The 16,151-nt window shown below is 41.4% G+C and overlaps 1 protein-coding gene across 3 annotated transcripts in view; it reads right to left on the bottom strand.

Annotated features, from left to right (window-relative positions):
- The window catches only part of dbndd1 (dysbindin domain containing 1), a 27,092-nt gene extending 10,941 nt beyond the window's left edge, over window positions 1-16,151 (bottom strand). Inside the window, exons 1-4 of one of the 3 annotated variants that reach the window (XM_086286207.1) lie at window positions 15,919-16,151; window positions 15,717-15,767; window positions 9,919-10,062; window positions 5,821-5,958 (exon numbers count right to left, since the gene is read on the bottom strand). In XM_086286207.1, coding sequence (XP_086142333.1) covers window positions 5,821-5,958; window positions 9,919-10,062; window positions 15,717-15,747 — 313 coding nt within the window. In that variant the 5' untranslated portion in view covers window positions 15,748-15,767; window positions 15,919-16,151. Of the gene's footprint in view, window positions 1-5,820; window positions 5,959-9,918; window positions 10,063-15,716 lie in introns of all 3 variants that reach the window. The other 2 variants (XM_086286211.1, XM_086286201.1) reach the window with 2 other exon arrangements.

The raw sequence follows: 16,151 nt of genomic DNA, 5'->3' as shown, positions 1-16,151 counted from the left end.
TTCTTCTGTTTGTCTACCACCACTATGTCCGGTTGGTTAGCCACCACCATTTTGTCCGTCTGTATCTGGAAGTCCCACAGGATCTTAGCTCGGTCATTCTCCACCACCCTTGGGGGCATCTCCCATTTTGACCTCGGGACTTCCAGGTTATACTCGGCACAGATGTTCCTGTACACTATGCCGGCCACTTGGTTATGGCGTTCCATGTATGCCTTGCCTGCTAGCATCTTGCACCCTGCTGTTATGTGCTGGATTGTCTCTGGGGCATCTTTACACAGCCTGCACCTGGGGTCTTGCCTGGTGTGATAGACCCCAGCCTCTATGGATCTTGTGCTCAGAGCTTGTTCTTGTGCTGCCATGATTAGTGCCTCTGTGCTGTCTTTCAGTCCAGCTTTGTCCAGCCACTGGTAGGATTTCTGGATATCAGCCACCTCCTCTATCTGCCGGTGGTACATACCGTGCAGGGGCCTGTCCTTCCATGATGGTTCCTCGTCTCCCTCCTCTTTCTTGGGTTTCTGCTGCCTGAGGTATTCACTGAGCACTCGGTCAGTTGGGGCCATCTTCCCAATGTATTCTTGGATGTTCGTTGTCTCATCCTGGACTGTGGTGCTGACACTCACCAGTCCCCGGCCCCCTTCCTTCCGCTTAGCGTACAGCCTCAGGGTGCTGGACTTGGGGTGAAACCCTCCATGCATGGTAAGGAGCTTTCTTGTCTTTATGTCAGTGGCTTCTATCTCCTCCTTTGGCCAGCCTATTACCCCAGCAGGGTACCTGATCACGGGTAGGGCGTACGTGTTGATGGCCCGGATCTTGTTCTTACCATTCAGCTGACTCCTCAGGACTTGCCTGACCCTCTGCAGGTACTTGGTGGTTGCAGCTTTTCTAGCGGCCTCTTCATGGTTCCCATTCGCCTGCGGGATCCCCATGTACTTGTAACTGTCCTCTATGTCTGCAATGTTGCCTTCTGGTAGTTCAATCCCCTCAGTTCTGACTACCTTCCCTCTCTTTGTTACCATCCGGCTACACTTCTCCAGTCCGAACGACATTCCAATGTCATTGCTGTATAGCCTGGTAGTGTGGATCAGTGAATCGATGTCTCGTTCACTCTTGGCATACAGCTTGATGTCATCCATGTACAGGAGGTGGCTGACAACTGCTCCGTTCCGTAGTCGGTATCCGTAGCCAGTCTTGTTAATGATCTCACTGAGGGGGTTCAGGCCTATGCAGAACAGCAGTGGGGACAGAGCATCTCCTTGGTAGATCCCGCACTTGATGGTGACTTGTGCTATGGGCTTGGAGTTGGCCTCTAGTGTTGTACGCCACATCCCCATTGAGTTCCTGATGAAGGCTCTTAGGGTCCCATTGATCTTGTACAATTCTAGGCATTCCAGTATCCAGCTGTGGGGCATTGAGTCATAGGCCTTCTTGTAATCAATCCAGGCAGTGCACAGGTTGGTCAGTCTGGTCTTGCAGTCTCGGCTGACTGTTCTGTCTACCAGTAGCTGGTGTTTTGCGCCTCTGGTATTCTTGCCAATTCCTTTCTGTGTCCCGCTCATGTATTGACCCATGTGCCTGTTCATCTTAGCCGATATGATGCCTGACAGGAGCTTCCATGTAGTACTGAGGCAGGTTATTGGTCGGTAGTTGGAGGGGACCGGTCCCTTCTTGGGGTCCTTGGGGATCAGGACCGTCCGACCTTCGGTTAGCCATTCCGGGTGTCTCTCGTTAACTAGCAGCTGGTTCATTTGTGCTGCCAGACGCTCGTGGAGTGCAGTCAGCTTCTTCAGCCAGTAGGCGTGAACCATGTCGGGCCCTGGTGCTGTCCAACTCTTCATACTGGAGACCCTTTCTTGGATATCTGCCACTGTGATGGTTACTGGACCCTGTTCAGGGAGGTCGCTGTGGTCTGCCCTCAGATCCTCTAGCCACTGAGCATTGCCGTTATGGGTTGCATCCTTCTCCCATATGCTCTTCCAGTATTGCTCCGTCTCCAGCCTTGGTGGTGCTGTTCTCTTATTGTTCCCTTGCCACTGAGAGTACACCTTTGCTGGTTCTGTGGAGAACAGCTGGTTTATTCTCCTGCCTTCTATCTCTCTGGTGTACCTCCTCAAGCGGCTGGCCAAGGCTGTGAGTCTTTGCTTGGCAGTTTCCAAGGCCTCAGGTATGGACAGCTTGCTGTATTTCTTAGGCACCTTATTTGTCTTACCTTTCTGCAACTCCGTTAGTTGGCTAACCTCCCTCCGTGCTACTTTGATCTTGCCCTCTAGCCTCCTTCTCCATGGAGGGTACTGCCCCTTGTCGCTGTTCAACTTGTAGCCAAGCATCTCACTGATCACTGCTGCCGTATTGTAGATCAGCTTGTTAGTGTCGGTAATCGTGGTTGTAGGTATTGCCCGTAGTGCTGCATTAACATCATCTAGCAGACCTTCTGAGGGTACTTCACGTAATCTTGGTAACCGGCTACGGGGGATCCAGGTTTCAAGCTTGGCCATGATCCTATTTTTCAGGTCAGTTCCTCTCACACTCAACGATCCTTCTCCTATCGCACTTGGGGCTATGTACCCAATCTCGGGTGGGGGTGATGATATCGCCCCCCTGACCTGGCGTCCTGACTCCTCCTTGCCGTAGCATTTGTGTTGTACCTCGTCAATCTCTAGCTGTGAGAGCAGTCCCTTCTTTCGAATGTTGGAACACTGAGCTACTAGTTGTTTCGCCGTCATTGTGGATGTTGGGTATCGAAGAATCCATAGGTCCCTCATCCTATTCATGTAGCCCCTTCCGCCGGGGTTACTTGTGTAGTAGCATTCCAACAACGCCCTGTTTTCGTCTCTTGCCCACCGATGCCCACCGATGCCTTCCAGTTATATATATATATATATATATATATATATAAAGTTTATTTACTTAGGAAAATGAAGAAAGGTTGATTGTATTTCGGTAACTGCAAGTACTGTTGTTTTCTTTTTTCAATAAAAATATTTTCAAAAAAAAAAAAACATAGCTCTGGTCCTTCACATCTTGACTCTGAAAGGTGCTGAAGGCATTAAATATCCTTCCACAGCACACCAAAATCTATGGCTTCTTTTCTCTGGCTTTGTTGTACTACGTATGTGGCCGGCCTCTTGCCACATACATTAAACTCCACTGGGAGATCTCCTTCCTGGCCATTGTATTCAAACATGGCAACTTCAACAAACTGCAAACCCAAACCTATGTATTTTTAATAGATTAACTATAAGTTTAAGATGGTGCATCAGTTTTTTTTGGATGATGCAATTACACAATATTATATGCATATTTATTATTACAGCATCCTCTTTTTTTCTATTAAAAGCCTAAATAAATTACTGAAATTACTAAATTATTAAATTTTTTCCATCTAGCTGAGTTGCTACAGTGAACCATGAGAATACAGTTATCAGCATACCATTACATACAGCACATAAAACAGAGTGGATTTACTAAAAACAAAGGAAAAAGTCTATTTTTGGACATAAGATGTCCCTGCAGTAACCACTGTATCTCAAATTTAAATAAATGACTACAGAGCTGGAGGCAGCAGTATATAGCACAGATCCCACTGGGGCTATAACTCACACTTAACACACTGTGTCATGATATAGAACAGTAGCAATAAACAGAAAATAAAAATGAAAGAGGTTAATGCTGTTACTGTAGGTGCCTATAAGAGTGTACATGTCATATCATCACCAGCACTGCTGTGTTACGGTGGATTCAAACAGGGTCAGCACTTTATGCTAATATGTGTTCAACCTTCTTTTAGGTACTCTTGGACAAACAAAGAATGAACGCCCCACTGTCCATGGAACGAAAATAGACTGCTAATGTTTATATCAGACTTTTAAATCTTAAGCTGACAAAAACCTATAGTGCATGTTGAGACGCTCAGAGGACAAAGTTGACTTTGCATGTGCAGCACGCTGCTACCTATGGTGTTTTTTTGTTTGGTTTTTGCACAACAGCTTTTTTGCACCTGCTGCTATGACAGCGAACCGTCTCACCTCTTTAATACGCACAAACCCCATGTGCTGTATTTGACTAATTTGGCTGATGTGGGGTTGAAGTGATGCAGCTCCAGCCCTTAATCACTATAATCAATATGAAATTCTTTCCTCTCACTGTTAGGCGACGTAAAAATGGAAATTAACCAAGTTAAACTGCCCCTTTTACTTAACCACTGTGACACTGTGAAATATGTTTTTAATGAGTCTGTGAAGGAGTCACATGATATTTCAAATCGTTACAGCTCAGCAGGCTGTTTTAGGACCCTGCTGAGCCATAATGATTTGAATCTGTCTCTTGCACACACACGGTCGTGTTTCCATTACTTCAGAGGACTTTACATTGACTCGCATTCAGTTCCTGGAGACAAAGGCCTGTTTACTGCTTGCATTGACCTAATCTTACTCTACCCTTATACAAGGTCTTACAGTACTAACACTGATCGATTGATTTTGTTGGGGCTTGTTGATGTCAGATCAACAATGTTACTGCGTAAACAGGCGCATGTCCCCACAAAATGAGTAACACAAATACACATTCTGTCTCTCTTACGCACACCCTCCACCCCCACAAAATGATTGCTTCTTTACTTTTTACACCCACAGTCACTAATCTGGGAAATGCTTCCCTCGGCAATCAAGCTACAGGGAAAAGAGTTGCAAAAAAGTTTTGCGCCTTGCATAAATTAAAATCTGTGCATGGAGTACAAGATATCTTAAGGAGATTGCAGAATGAGGATAATCAGTTTTTGTATGTGCCGTTGTCTCAGCAAACCTTGAGGAAATATAACATATGGTGCAAAACTCTCATTTCAGGGGAATGGGGAGTGCAGAAGTACAGTCTATGAGGCAAAACAGCATTTGTACAAATCCAACACACTTGAACCTTGATTTAACATGACTATCTTTACTCTTCAACACAGTCTGAACACTCCTAGGTAAGGTTTCTTGTAATTTCTCTTTGGAATCAATGTCATGCTGAAATATGAAACTGCTTCCACTCAGATCCTTTACAGATGATATTGAATATTAGATCAAAATGTGATGGTTCTTTTAACCACTGGTGGAAATGCAGTCCCAAACAATGACAGCACCTCCACCATGTTATACAGGTGGCTGTAGACACTCACTGTTGGATCTCTCACTTGACTGCTTCAGACATATTGATAACAATTTCATATTTGGATTCCTCACCCCATCAGACCTGGATTTCCAGTCCAGTTCTTGTATTATTGGCATACCTCATACCTTTCTCCCTGTTTCCCTTCCTAAAGAATGGTTTTTGGATAGTTCCCATTCCACTGAGAGCATTTCTGGAAAAGCTTCATTGAATAGTAGATGGATCAGCTGTAGGGCCATGTTTCTCTCAGTCTTTGCTGGATTTCCCATCATGTTTCTTAAAGACACAACTTTCAAATAATGTTCATCTGCCTTAAATAGTTTCTTTAGGCCTGCCACTTCTTTGGCCCTCCACTTGTCTAATTCCCTAAACATTTTGAAAGGACACACCGCACATCGTGTTGAGATATGCCAACATGGTCAGGTACAACGAATGTTCTGAAAATTAGTGAAAAAGCAACTCAAAAATAAATAAATAAATTGAGAGACCTTGAGACAGGCACAACTATTGCTCAAGAAAACTTTATAGAATTACAATAAAGTCTGTTTCATCAAAGGCAAATATAAATAAATGAGGGGTGACTTGTACACTCCTGTAATAGTCCTGGTTCTCTTTACTTTCATGTTTTAATGATCAGTGTTTATTGCAACATATATATCTAATCTCAGAAATCCTTACCTGCTGGGGACTCATTGTGGTTTTCCTCATCAGAGTCAGCGAAAACTTCAGCCAGCTCCTGGTCAGACATATCGGTAAGTTCAGTGAGATCCAAGAGGTCAAAGTGCACCTCTAAAGAAGAGACACTGCTCAACGGTTCTATGAAGCAGAGAAATAAAAGAGTCCTTTTAGTCTGGAGAGAAAATGGGAGATTAAAATCACTCATTTTTGCTCACAGTGCAGAAAAAAGTGTCTCTTTCAAAGAAGTAGGAGATAAACTGCATATATTTCAACAGCTCAAGTAAGGAGCTCTTGAATCTATTGTACTGATAATCAGATCGATACCTGGCTCTTGCAGTGCTATTGTAAAATCGATTTCTTTTCTGCTCCTGCATCCACTTTAATCTGTACAACTTGTACAGTGCTCTCTATTACAGAAGCATTTCACATACTGTACATTTCCTTAAATCTGTGTCTGATTTTGATGCTTCATTCAGTGAATTCCTCTCTCACCATGACGCCCCTTGTGTTGACTCAGGAGCTTACTGAAGAAATGAAACAAGAGCTCTGTAGAGATGAAAATAGCCAGATCTTCATTTTTTTTCTCTTGGGTGTGTTGCACCTGTTCTTTTCTCCACAAGCTTGTGATTCTTCAGCAGGCCATTTCGTCCGCTGCTGCACAGAACCGGGTGGTATTAATGTACACGGGGTGTGCACCCAAACGCCTGACTCAGCTTTCCAGTCAAAGTGCCTCCAAAGGTGAGATTTTAATGTAATGTATGCAAAGTCAGATTTATTCAGAGATCTAAATAATCTTTGCATAAAGTGCACCAAGAGAACATCTGCTTGTCTCAGCATTACCCAAGTTAGGAAACAATTAGATGTAATTGAGCAGGACTAATCTAACAGTATAGTGAGAAAGAGGTCTCTGGTGAGGCAGACTGACGTGTGCTTGCATTTCCTTATCAATCAGTGGGTGCTAGCCTTACATGCAAAGTCCTGACTAAAGCACATCATTGGCTGGTTGTAGCGTGACTTGTAAAAAAACGATGGGCTCCATGACAGGTTGTTATTATCCCGTGCTGTTTGCGTGCTATTTTCCAGGCAGTTTAAGGCACTGTCTCAGGCTGAAGCAGCTGAAGAAGCAGAGCCCACTCTCCTCCTGCTGCTCCTTGTCTGCTGCTATATTTCATTTAATTCATCATGGTCCTGATAGAGCACATATTGATTTTTAAAAGACTATTTATTATGCCAGGGAAGTAGCTGTGTCATTTTTAAGATATAAGAGAAACACTCAGCAGAAATCCCAAGAGGAATGAAACAGGAAGCTGTGACAAAGAGAATATAAATATAAGTAACTGAATATAGTAGACATTTGAAATATATTAAGGATTCAGCTAGCCAGCTTCCATTATCACTCCATTAACCACCACAGTACATATAATTAAAACAGCCACAGAAAGACTCAGCAGAGAGCTCTCAGAACTTCACATCCAAAGCTTGAAGGTCTCTATTTCTGCTGTCTGGGATTGGTTTTAAATAAGCACTAAAACATACAATAACTGTTTAAAAAAATCATAAAAGTTCTTTTTTTCATGTCTTTAGGTTGATTCTTGTGCATGTTTCTGAATATATATTATGTTTTCTGCAGGCAGAAATGTGCTTGCTACAGTTATCAGTATTTTTAACTGCATTTTGGGAGGTAAAAAACTAAGGCAGTGAAACATGAAGAAAACTGTGGGGGAGGAGATGAAGAAAGATGAGGGAGAGGCAGGGCGATGGGAGAAGAGGGAGCGTTAGGTAAGGAGCTAAATCTAAAATAATAAAACGGGTATGGCGAAGAAAGAGACAAGAGGGGGAAATGAGGCATTATGTGAAACAACACAATACCTCCTTATAAGTTCTGTCATTATTTTCAGCTGATAAGGGTTATTCCCTTTCTATTGCGCTTGCTTTTAACCACCTCTCCCCCATCTCTTCTTTTTCCCTTTTCCACACCCTTTCTCCTTGAATAATTGATCAGTCGGTTTCCAGTCCCAGACAGACACGCTGAAACAACTGCCTCCAGTTCAAAAGCCAATCAGTGGCACTCTGAGAAGTCAGTGGGGAGAGGGGGAGGACAAAAAGCAAAGACTCCTGTGCATACAGCAGATGTAAGAGACGACCATTTCTTGGCCGGTGGCCCGCACATTCACATTCATTCATTTTGTCTCCTTCTTCACTAATACTATATTTTTTCATCACATGCTTGCAGTCCATGTGTGCAAAACAAAAGTCCCCTGATTTCAATAGAACCTCGCATTTAAAAGTCTCATTTACTTCAAGACAACATGACTATTCAGTATTCTCATTTTTCCTTTTTCTTTCCTCTCTTTACAAGTATAAATGTACAGATAGGTTCAAATGGAAGAGCAAAAATAGGGAGAATGGATAAGAGGGAGGGTTTCACATTTGGGAGAAGGGATCAGAGAGTGGAATGGATGCGCCGTGCATCTTGGATCTGTATAATCCCCTTTCTTTCCTAGCCTATCAGGGCTCTGAGGTCATCAGTTCAGTCTGAGCAGATTGTAATAATGACTGAGACCAATGAAGTGAATAAGACTGACACCAGGCTAAGCTATTGAGATGTATATATTAAACAAAGAGTGTCAAAAATTTCTATCATGTATATAATGCATTCTTTTTAACGGATCTGAATGTTATTGATAAACATGGCCTAATGTTGTTTACTTATTTTCTGTTGGATTGCTTGTTAATGAATAAATGAGGTGTAAATGCTACACACATAGCAAGAAGAGTGCTTCACTAGGGGATGAAATCCAAATTAAAACACGCTGGAAACACAGGAAAAAGAGCTAAAATACCTCATCGAAACGATTCAAACGCCGGCCTCTGCAATAGCCCACACAACCAGAGTAAACCAACATTTGCCTACATTTATCTAAATATCTTTTCCTTACAGGATGTTTTAATTTGAAGGACACAAGCTGAATTAAAATCCTAATTAAAATTCCTTTGATCTTACCCACTTTCTCCTATTAAAGAAACTGATAGTATGGGCGGTTGCCATAAATGTTTTATTTCTTTCCATCCATGCAATCAGAGTGCAATTGGTTTACAGTGCGGCTTTCTTTGGCTTTGTATTTATTTGTGGATGTACTGCAGGGTTTTTTTTTCTTACCACCTTAGTTCCTGCAAACCAAATGATCTTTTCTGGGATATTAAGATGTTTGATTTTTTGAGGCTGAGCCTAAAAATAAGCCTTGCAGATGACTCAGGAGCAAACTGCAGCTCTAGGAGATTATTTGTTTCTGTGCCATTTTTGGATGACGTCGTGTTCTTTAGCACTTTAGCGTTAATGAATGACTCTCACTGATCAGAAGGGTAATCTCGTTCAAATCAGACTCTAAATGTTTTGGAAACATTTCAAACCACCAGTCTAGGTTTCACTCTCTCTCCATAGACTCTCTTGCCATAGACTATTAAGCTGAGCTGCCAGGTAGCGCGATTATGTCGTGGGTTACGTTAAATCAGAGAGACACCGAAATTGGCCTGTGGATGAGGTGTCTACTTGAAAAAGAGTTCAGTTTGTGAAGCAGAAAAAGGCTGCCTTGTCATCCATGTAGCTCCTGTATTCGTCTCTGTGCTTTTGTGCCTTGGGAGTCTGGCACTTACAGAGAAGCCTCTGTATGAGACTGATGCACAATGGGTCTGTTCAGTCGAGGCTGTGGTGCTTTGAGAATGTTGGACCAGAATACATAAAACAGGCAGTAGTAAATCCAAAGGGATCCATATACCTGGACTTGACTAAAGAATGCTTGTATAATCCATAATTACATGTGTGAAGTATGTATTAGAGCTCCACAGATATGTTAGTATGGGATTGTTATTGTGTTATGATATCAATCCGTGACCGGCACTGATAAAATACATTTTCACAGAAGAATATCCTCTTCCATCATTACTTATTTTCTTCATTAGAGACTATTGATCAGGTATCTTGCTCAAGGCTTTTCCCATTTATAATTAGCCTGTAACACCTCTTTACTGCCAATGAATATTCATCACTATTTCATTTTGCTAAAATAACCCACTCTTTATACTATCGCTTGTACTCACGTCTCTTCTCGTTGATGTGCAGCAGGCTAGCAGTGTGCCCTGACAAGCTGCCCTCCTCCTCTGCTAATGGGTGCTGAAACAGCTCCTTGGACAGGTCACCTGAGCTGGAGGGCTTCAGCAGCTTCTGGATGTCTTTATTGGGCTCTGTCATCCGATGAAAACCCAGAAAAGGAGATTGAGCATAAAAGAGAGAATTAAAAGGAAAGCTAAGGAATTTTAAGCCTCAGGTAAATATTAGGTATGCTTTATTGTTGCTAATCAAATGCAATTTAAGGCAACACAATAATGCAGAGAAGATGTTGAGTAATGAAATGAAACAAAGTACTCAGAAATTTTCCAGAACTGAAAGAACTTATTATTTGCTCCCATGTTTGCCATGTTTAGTGATAATCCTCCTTGTATAACCACTATTATGTGTTTTCCAAATCAGACACCAGCTGGCCATTAATCCCAAGCTACCTGCGTCACCTTATAACGCTCAAGCATCTCAGCTGCTTGTCTTTTTGTTATATAATGCAAAAAGTTCTTCACAACATCTATGCAGCCTACGCATCAGTGTCAGTTTAGTGTTTAATGGTACATGTCTGTCATACACAGTTAGATGCATACATTTGTGTATAACCACATATACACCACTCTGTGTACCACCACAGTGTTATTTAAACCAAACAGTCGCAATTTGATTAAAGTCAGTTTTTCAGCTTTAATTCAAGGAGTTTAACAAAAATAATTAATTGCTTAGGAAATCAGTGACTTTTATGCACAATCTTCCAAATGAAAGTAATTGGACAACTGAGTGAACTGGACAAGCAGTTTAATGAGGTCTGTTCCTTTATTATTTCATGACATATTAAGCTGATAGAATATATCAGACTGATTCCAATTGTTTTACTCGCACTTGTTAGGGTTGTTTATTGTTTTTGGGATGGCGGATTGGCCAAATCAACAATCTGCTACATTGTTAAAAGGAAGGAATAACAGGTCATTTCATCAACACCAAAAGGCCTGAACGATCAAAGAAGTGAAAGAGCACTAAATTGCACATTGATCGAATTATCTCCACCTTCACACCTTCACAACATTTAAGCAAGTTGAGAAAATGTCTACAAGAATCTGCACAGTCCTGGAAAAAATTCGTTGAAATGATTAACTTATATCGGAATGATGGAGAATATCGAGAAGGAAAGAAAGAGCTCGTGAGCTGAAGTATAACACATTATCTGCCAAGTATGGTGGAGGCAGTATTTATAGGCAGTATGGCATTTGCATCTATGGCTGAAGGCAGAGAATCCACAAACAAGGAACAGCTGAAGATGGCTACAGTAAAAGCCCAACACAGCATTTCAAGAAAAGAAAAACAGCATTTGGTGATGTCCATGGGCTACAGACTTCAAGTAGTCATTGATTGCAAAAAAATATTTATCCAGCTATTAAAATGAAAATTCTCATATTTAACATTTCTCCAATGTTGCCATACTGTAGTTCAATATCCAAAAATGTGGAACTACGTATCTATAAGAATGGCTATAATTCCTAAGCAGTTAATGGAATACTTTTGTTAAACCTCTTGAATTAAAGCATGTGTGGTTCCTTTCAGTGAGATTGGTGTTGGCTTTTTACAGATCCCTAATTCATCATTTCTGCTTTACAATATAGTCACTATTACAAAAGATAATGCATTCTAACAGCCCGGTCATGTTCCCAAAAACATCTCAAACATCTATTGAAAACAGTTCACAGAGGCCATTAACAAAATCTGAAAATAGTAGAGACTTAAAATAGCATTCTTCCACACTCAGAAGCATGCATAAAATCTAAATTGGTTAAACTTGATCAAGGTTAAATTTTCACCTGTTTGACAGAGTTGAAAGCACAATGCAGTATGTGAGGAGACTAAATGAGGTAAGCTGCACATTTAGTGACAGGAATAGAGAGCGTAACCAGTATTCCAGACACCGGTGGGAGTTTAAAATTATACAATAGTTTTATCAGATAAGTAAACTTTCTGATCACCACTGCTGTCATCTGGGTAAGCTCTTCCTTCAGATCGGTGCGCTACAGCATGTGCATATATTATTCTAAGTTGTAACCCAAAACATGTTTTGTGAAGTCACAGTGACCTTGAACACCTAAAAAAATCAACTTCCCCGACATACTGCGTCGTGAGATTGCGACAGCTGATGTTGCCAAGGAGACATTAACCATACATTTGAAAGTAAGGGGAAAAAAGCTGAAAAGAAGAGTCATTTGTTTATGGCGCAACATGTAGCAATAACTTTGGCTGCATTTGATGATAACATGCAGAACAGATGCAACTGTGGGAGTACAGCAGCTTCCTGGTGGGCCTCACCAGATGGTCTGTACCATTTCTGCTTGCAGTATGTTCAGACTTTGGAATTTCTTATTTCAGATGAAAAAAATATGTTACAGCCAAGGTGAAAGCAGAACATGATGGATTTTCATTGCAACCTAAGACGCAAAGTGTTTATCGCCAGCTATTGATTAATTTCCCCAGTGAGGAACCACACAAACTGAAACACTACACATTTACCCCTGTTGTTATAATGAAATGTTTGCTCAATATTTTGACTATAAACAGCTCTGGTTTCTATTTCCTTCAATGAACATTTGTTTCCATCCATCCATCCATCCATAAGGAAATGTTGCCTTTTAGATAGAAGATACATGTAAGACACCAACAAATACATGTGTGTGTATGTATAGGCTTGCATTTAGCATTGTAGTTAAAAATGACTGTCTCCAAGGTGCAATATTAATCAGTAACAGCTGAAAAGGTCTTTATTGGAAGTCACAGTATTCTTTGCATATACAGTTAGGCACTTTGCACAGATGGTCTGATCTAGCCACCAACTGCTACAATGTCTGTGAAGAAGCCCGAGTAAATAATGACAATGTAAGTCAGTGCTGTTAAAAGACAGCCAGTCATACATGTGCCCTTTTTCAGGATGCCACTGACCCTGTCTTGAGCTGTCAGCCATGACTGTCTATGAATCAGCTAACCCGAGACATGCAGACAGATGGTGGGAGATGTAGAAACAGAGCGAGGGAGGTTGGTGGGATGGTGTACTGTACGACTGCCAAAAGTTGAATCAAATTCACAGCCTCGGTGTAATAAATCAGTTGCTGTTTGACTGTGTTGCACTGGCAGGAAAAGTTAACATGGTCTATGACCTTGCCAGGTCATTGTGCTTGCTAATTTCTCTCTGTCTTACATCCCATATATGCTCTACTCATATTTTACGCTACACCCGCAGTGGCAGATTTATATAAACATTACTCCCACGGGGAAGTGATTATACAGAGGATGATGAATATTTGGCTGAATTGAGAACACAGTTAACATGGTTTACAGTGTTTTTAATGCAGTTTCTTTTAACATTATTTCTCATCCTTATAGATAAGACAAAGGCCTTTTTTAATAAGCTGTTACTGTTCTTAATTCAGAATCTCCCTTCATTCAAAGCAGTTGCTGTGTTTGCCACATGATGCCATCAAAAGGTCATGCTTTGTGACCCACTTCTGTGATACATCATAGTAATGATGTTCACTCTAATTCAATCACATCTTAATGGACAAATATGATCATTATTTGTAGTGGGCAGGTAGCTCTGGCAGATAGCATGAACATGCACTGCTGAGATAAAAACAGTGGTACAGGGATCAAGGCCAGGAAATGGCATTTTCCATTTAAAATGTAATTTCATTCAGTACTGCTGAAAATGCTCTTATAGCGACATACTTTTACTTAGTGGACCACAGTGGATAATAAATCAAACAATCAAGAAGTGATTGAAGTGTAAATTTTAAGCTTCAATTCAGAGTCTCAAAAGCAATAAACTGACTGAGAAAAAAAGTTTCATGGACAAGTGAGGCCTGTTCCTTTGCAATTCCATGACAAACAGATAAAATATAGGGAGGAGAAACCCCTTACAACATCTAGTCAAGCCAAGGACGCTCTTGAGGATGCAGGTGTATCATTGTCAAAGTCTACAATCAAGCGATGCCTTTATGAAAGCAACCACAGGGTTTATAACAAAGTTCAAACCACTGGTTACACTTAAGAACAGAGAGGTCAGATTCAGTTGTGTCAGAAATCAACAGATGAAACCAAGACTCACTTGAATCAGTATGATGTAAAAGCATGGAGAAGGAGAGAAACACCTCATGAACAGAAGTATAACACATCATCTGTCAAACATGGTGGATGTAGAGTTATGGGAACGGGCCACTGGTGTTTACTGCTGATAGAAGTAGCACAAAGTACCAGGATGAATTATAAGGTGTACAGGGCTATACTTTCTGCTTAGATAAAAACAAAACAAAACACTCCAACACTTTTCCTGGCTGCAAAAGCAACCCAGGAGTTTTTCAAGACAAAGAAATATGATATTCTTCAATTCAGAATATCCTTATATATTCACACAACTGAGCACGTCTTTCAGTCCCTGAAAGCACAGACCCTCAAATAAGCAGCAGCTGCCGGTGGTAACAGTAAGGGTCTGGCAACATTGGTTCTAAACTTCAGGGACTCAATTACTGCAAAAGATTTTCCTTCACTTATTAAAAACAGTCCTTACATGTTATGTTAGTTTGTCCAACTACTTTTGAGCTTATTAAAATTGGGGACTATGACCCTCCAATAGAAAAAAACAAAACAAAAAAATAATCCTCAATGGAATACCTTAATCAAATCCGTTCATTTCAAGCTGAAAGTCTCATCATGTTTGTTTGATTTAAAATCCATTGTGGTTGTGTACAGAGACAAAATTAACAAAATGATGTCATGTCCAAATATTTATATACCTGACTGTATATTATCAAATTACCATTTTTATATTTTAAAAGAATATTTTAACAAAGTTGCCTGAAAGAATCACCAGAAAGTATTATATGTATGATGAAACAAGGACTTTATAAAGTTCATTCATTAAGGACATACATAATGTATGAAAATAGGGCCCATGGACTTTCACAAAATCAGACACTAAGGAGAAACCAGCTTCCAAAAACCTTTAATTACTTGTGGGACATACTAAAACCGAGCAATATACACTGACAGCTACAGACACATTATCGTATATTATGTGCAAAAATATTACGGCTCTAAATAGTAAAGCTTTCCTCGATTTCTCCAGGGTTCCACTATAAAAGCGATACTGAAAATTATAGAGCAACACTGCCTGTCGCTCTTCATACATTATGAGAAGTATTCTGTAGTTTTACATTTATTAAAGTTAATTAGTCCCACGAGGAGACTTGATTTAGGACTTCATCCCATCACCCCTGTGAACGTACTGGCACTGAAGCCCAACTCAGTGGGTCCACGCAGCGGAGGCTTCTCTGGATGGCCTTTACGCAAAGGCCATATGCCTCTACTATTGTTCTGTAATTTTCAATCAGAGCAGCTTCAGCATGGTTGACCTACAGTGAGCATTAACCTGTATAATTAAACAATAGATTAAACACGAAGCAGTGAACCCCCTACTGCTGGACGCCGGGGTGATGAGAATGAGCAGAAGGGTCACTCCTCACGCACTATTTCAGTGATTAACTCTTTACAGCAGAAGAGTTGCTCACTCGTGAGATACAAGCATTAATCAGAGAGATCGGGCTCCGGGCATGTAGCAAGTCCCCAACTGCACACGTCATGAATGTACGAGGAAACAGGACAGGCAGGTTTTCCACAGCACAATTCAATCAGAACAGGAAAAAATAAACTCGGCCGTGACCAACCCGCTATAGCACTGAAAAGAGCAAAAATAGAAAATGGCTCTTACCTGGGCTCCCCGCCCCTCCCTGTGCCTCCATGCAGCTCAGCGGAGAGTGTCCTGCGGTTCACCACAGCAGCATCAGAGAGTGGGGGAGACAAATGGGAAGAAAGGGAGAGGCAAGGAGTGAGAGAGAGAGAGAGAGAGAGAGAGAGAGAGAGTGTCTCGTGTGGGTATATAATAGAGTAAGGGGTGGGTGGACACAGCAGACCTAAGCTTCCACCTGCCTGTCCCTCCTTCCTTTTTGTCCGCTGTTGTTCTAGATTTCCCAAACAGGTGATCTCGCCTTTTCCTCTGGCACAGTCCACGTGCCCCGATCTGCCATCAGCGCTGTCTGAGCGCTGCACCGCTTCACAGAGCGAGTCCAACACAGGGAGGGTGGTCTGGGAACAGCGACATCGCAGTGAATTTCCAAGCCACTTGCTTTAGTAAATGCAGCATTGT

This window comes from Aulonocara sp. 'chitande type north' Nkhata Bay, linkage group LG1 (genome assembly GCF_057382095.1).
Source record: "Aulonocara sp. 'chitande type north' Nkhata Bay isolate Kocher_YH1m ecotype deep benthic linkage group LG1, A_spYH_male_GT1.1, whole genome shotgun sequence".
Classification (NCBI taxonomy): domain Eukaryota; kingdom Metazoa; phylum Chordata; class Actinopteri; order Cichliformes; family Cichlidae; genus Aulonocara; species Aulonocara sp. 'chitande type north' Nkhata Bay.
Note: the sequence above shows the minus strand (reverse complement) of the source record. Positions and strands in the feature narration are given on the sequence as shown.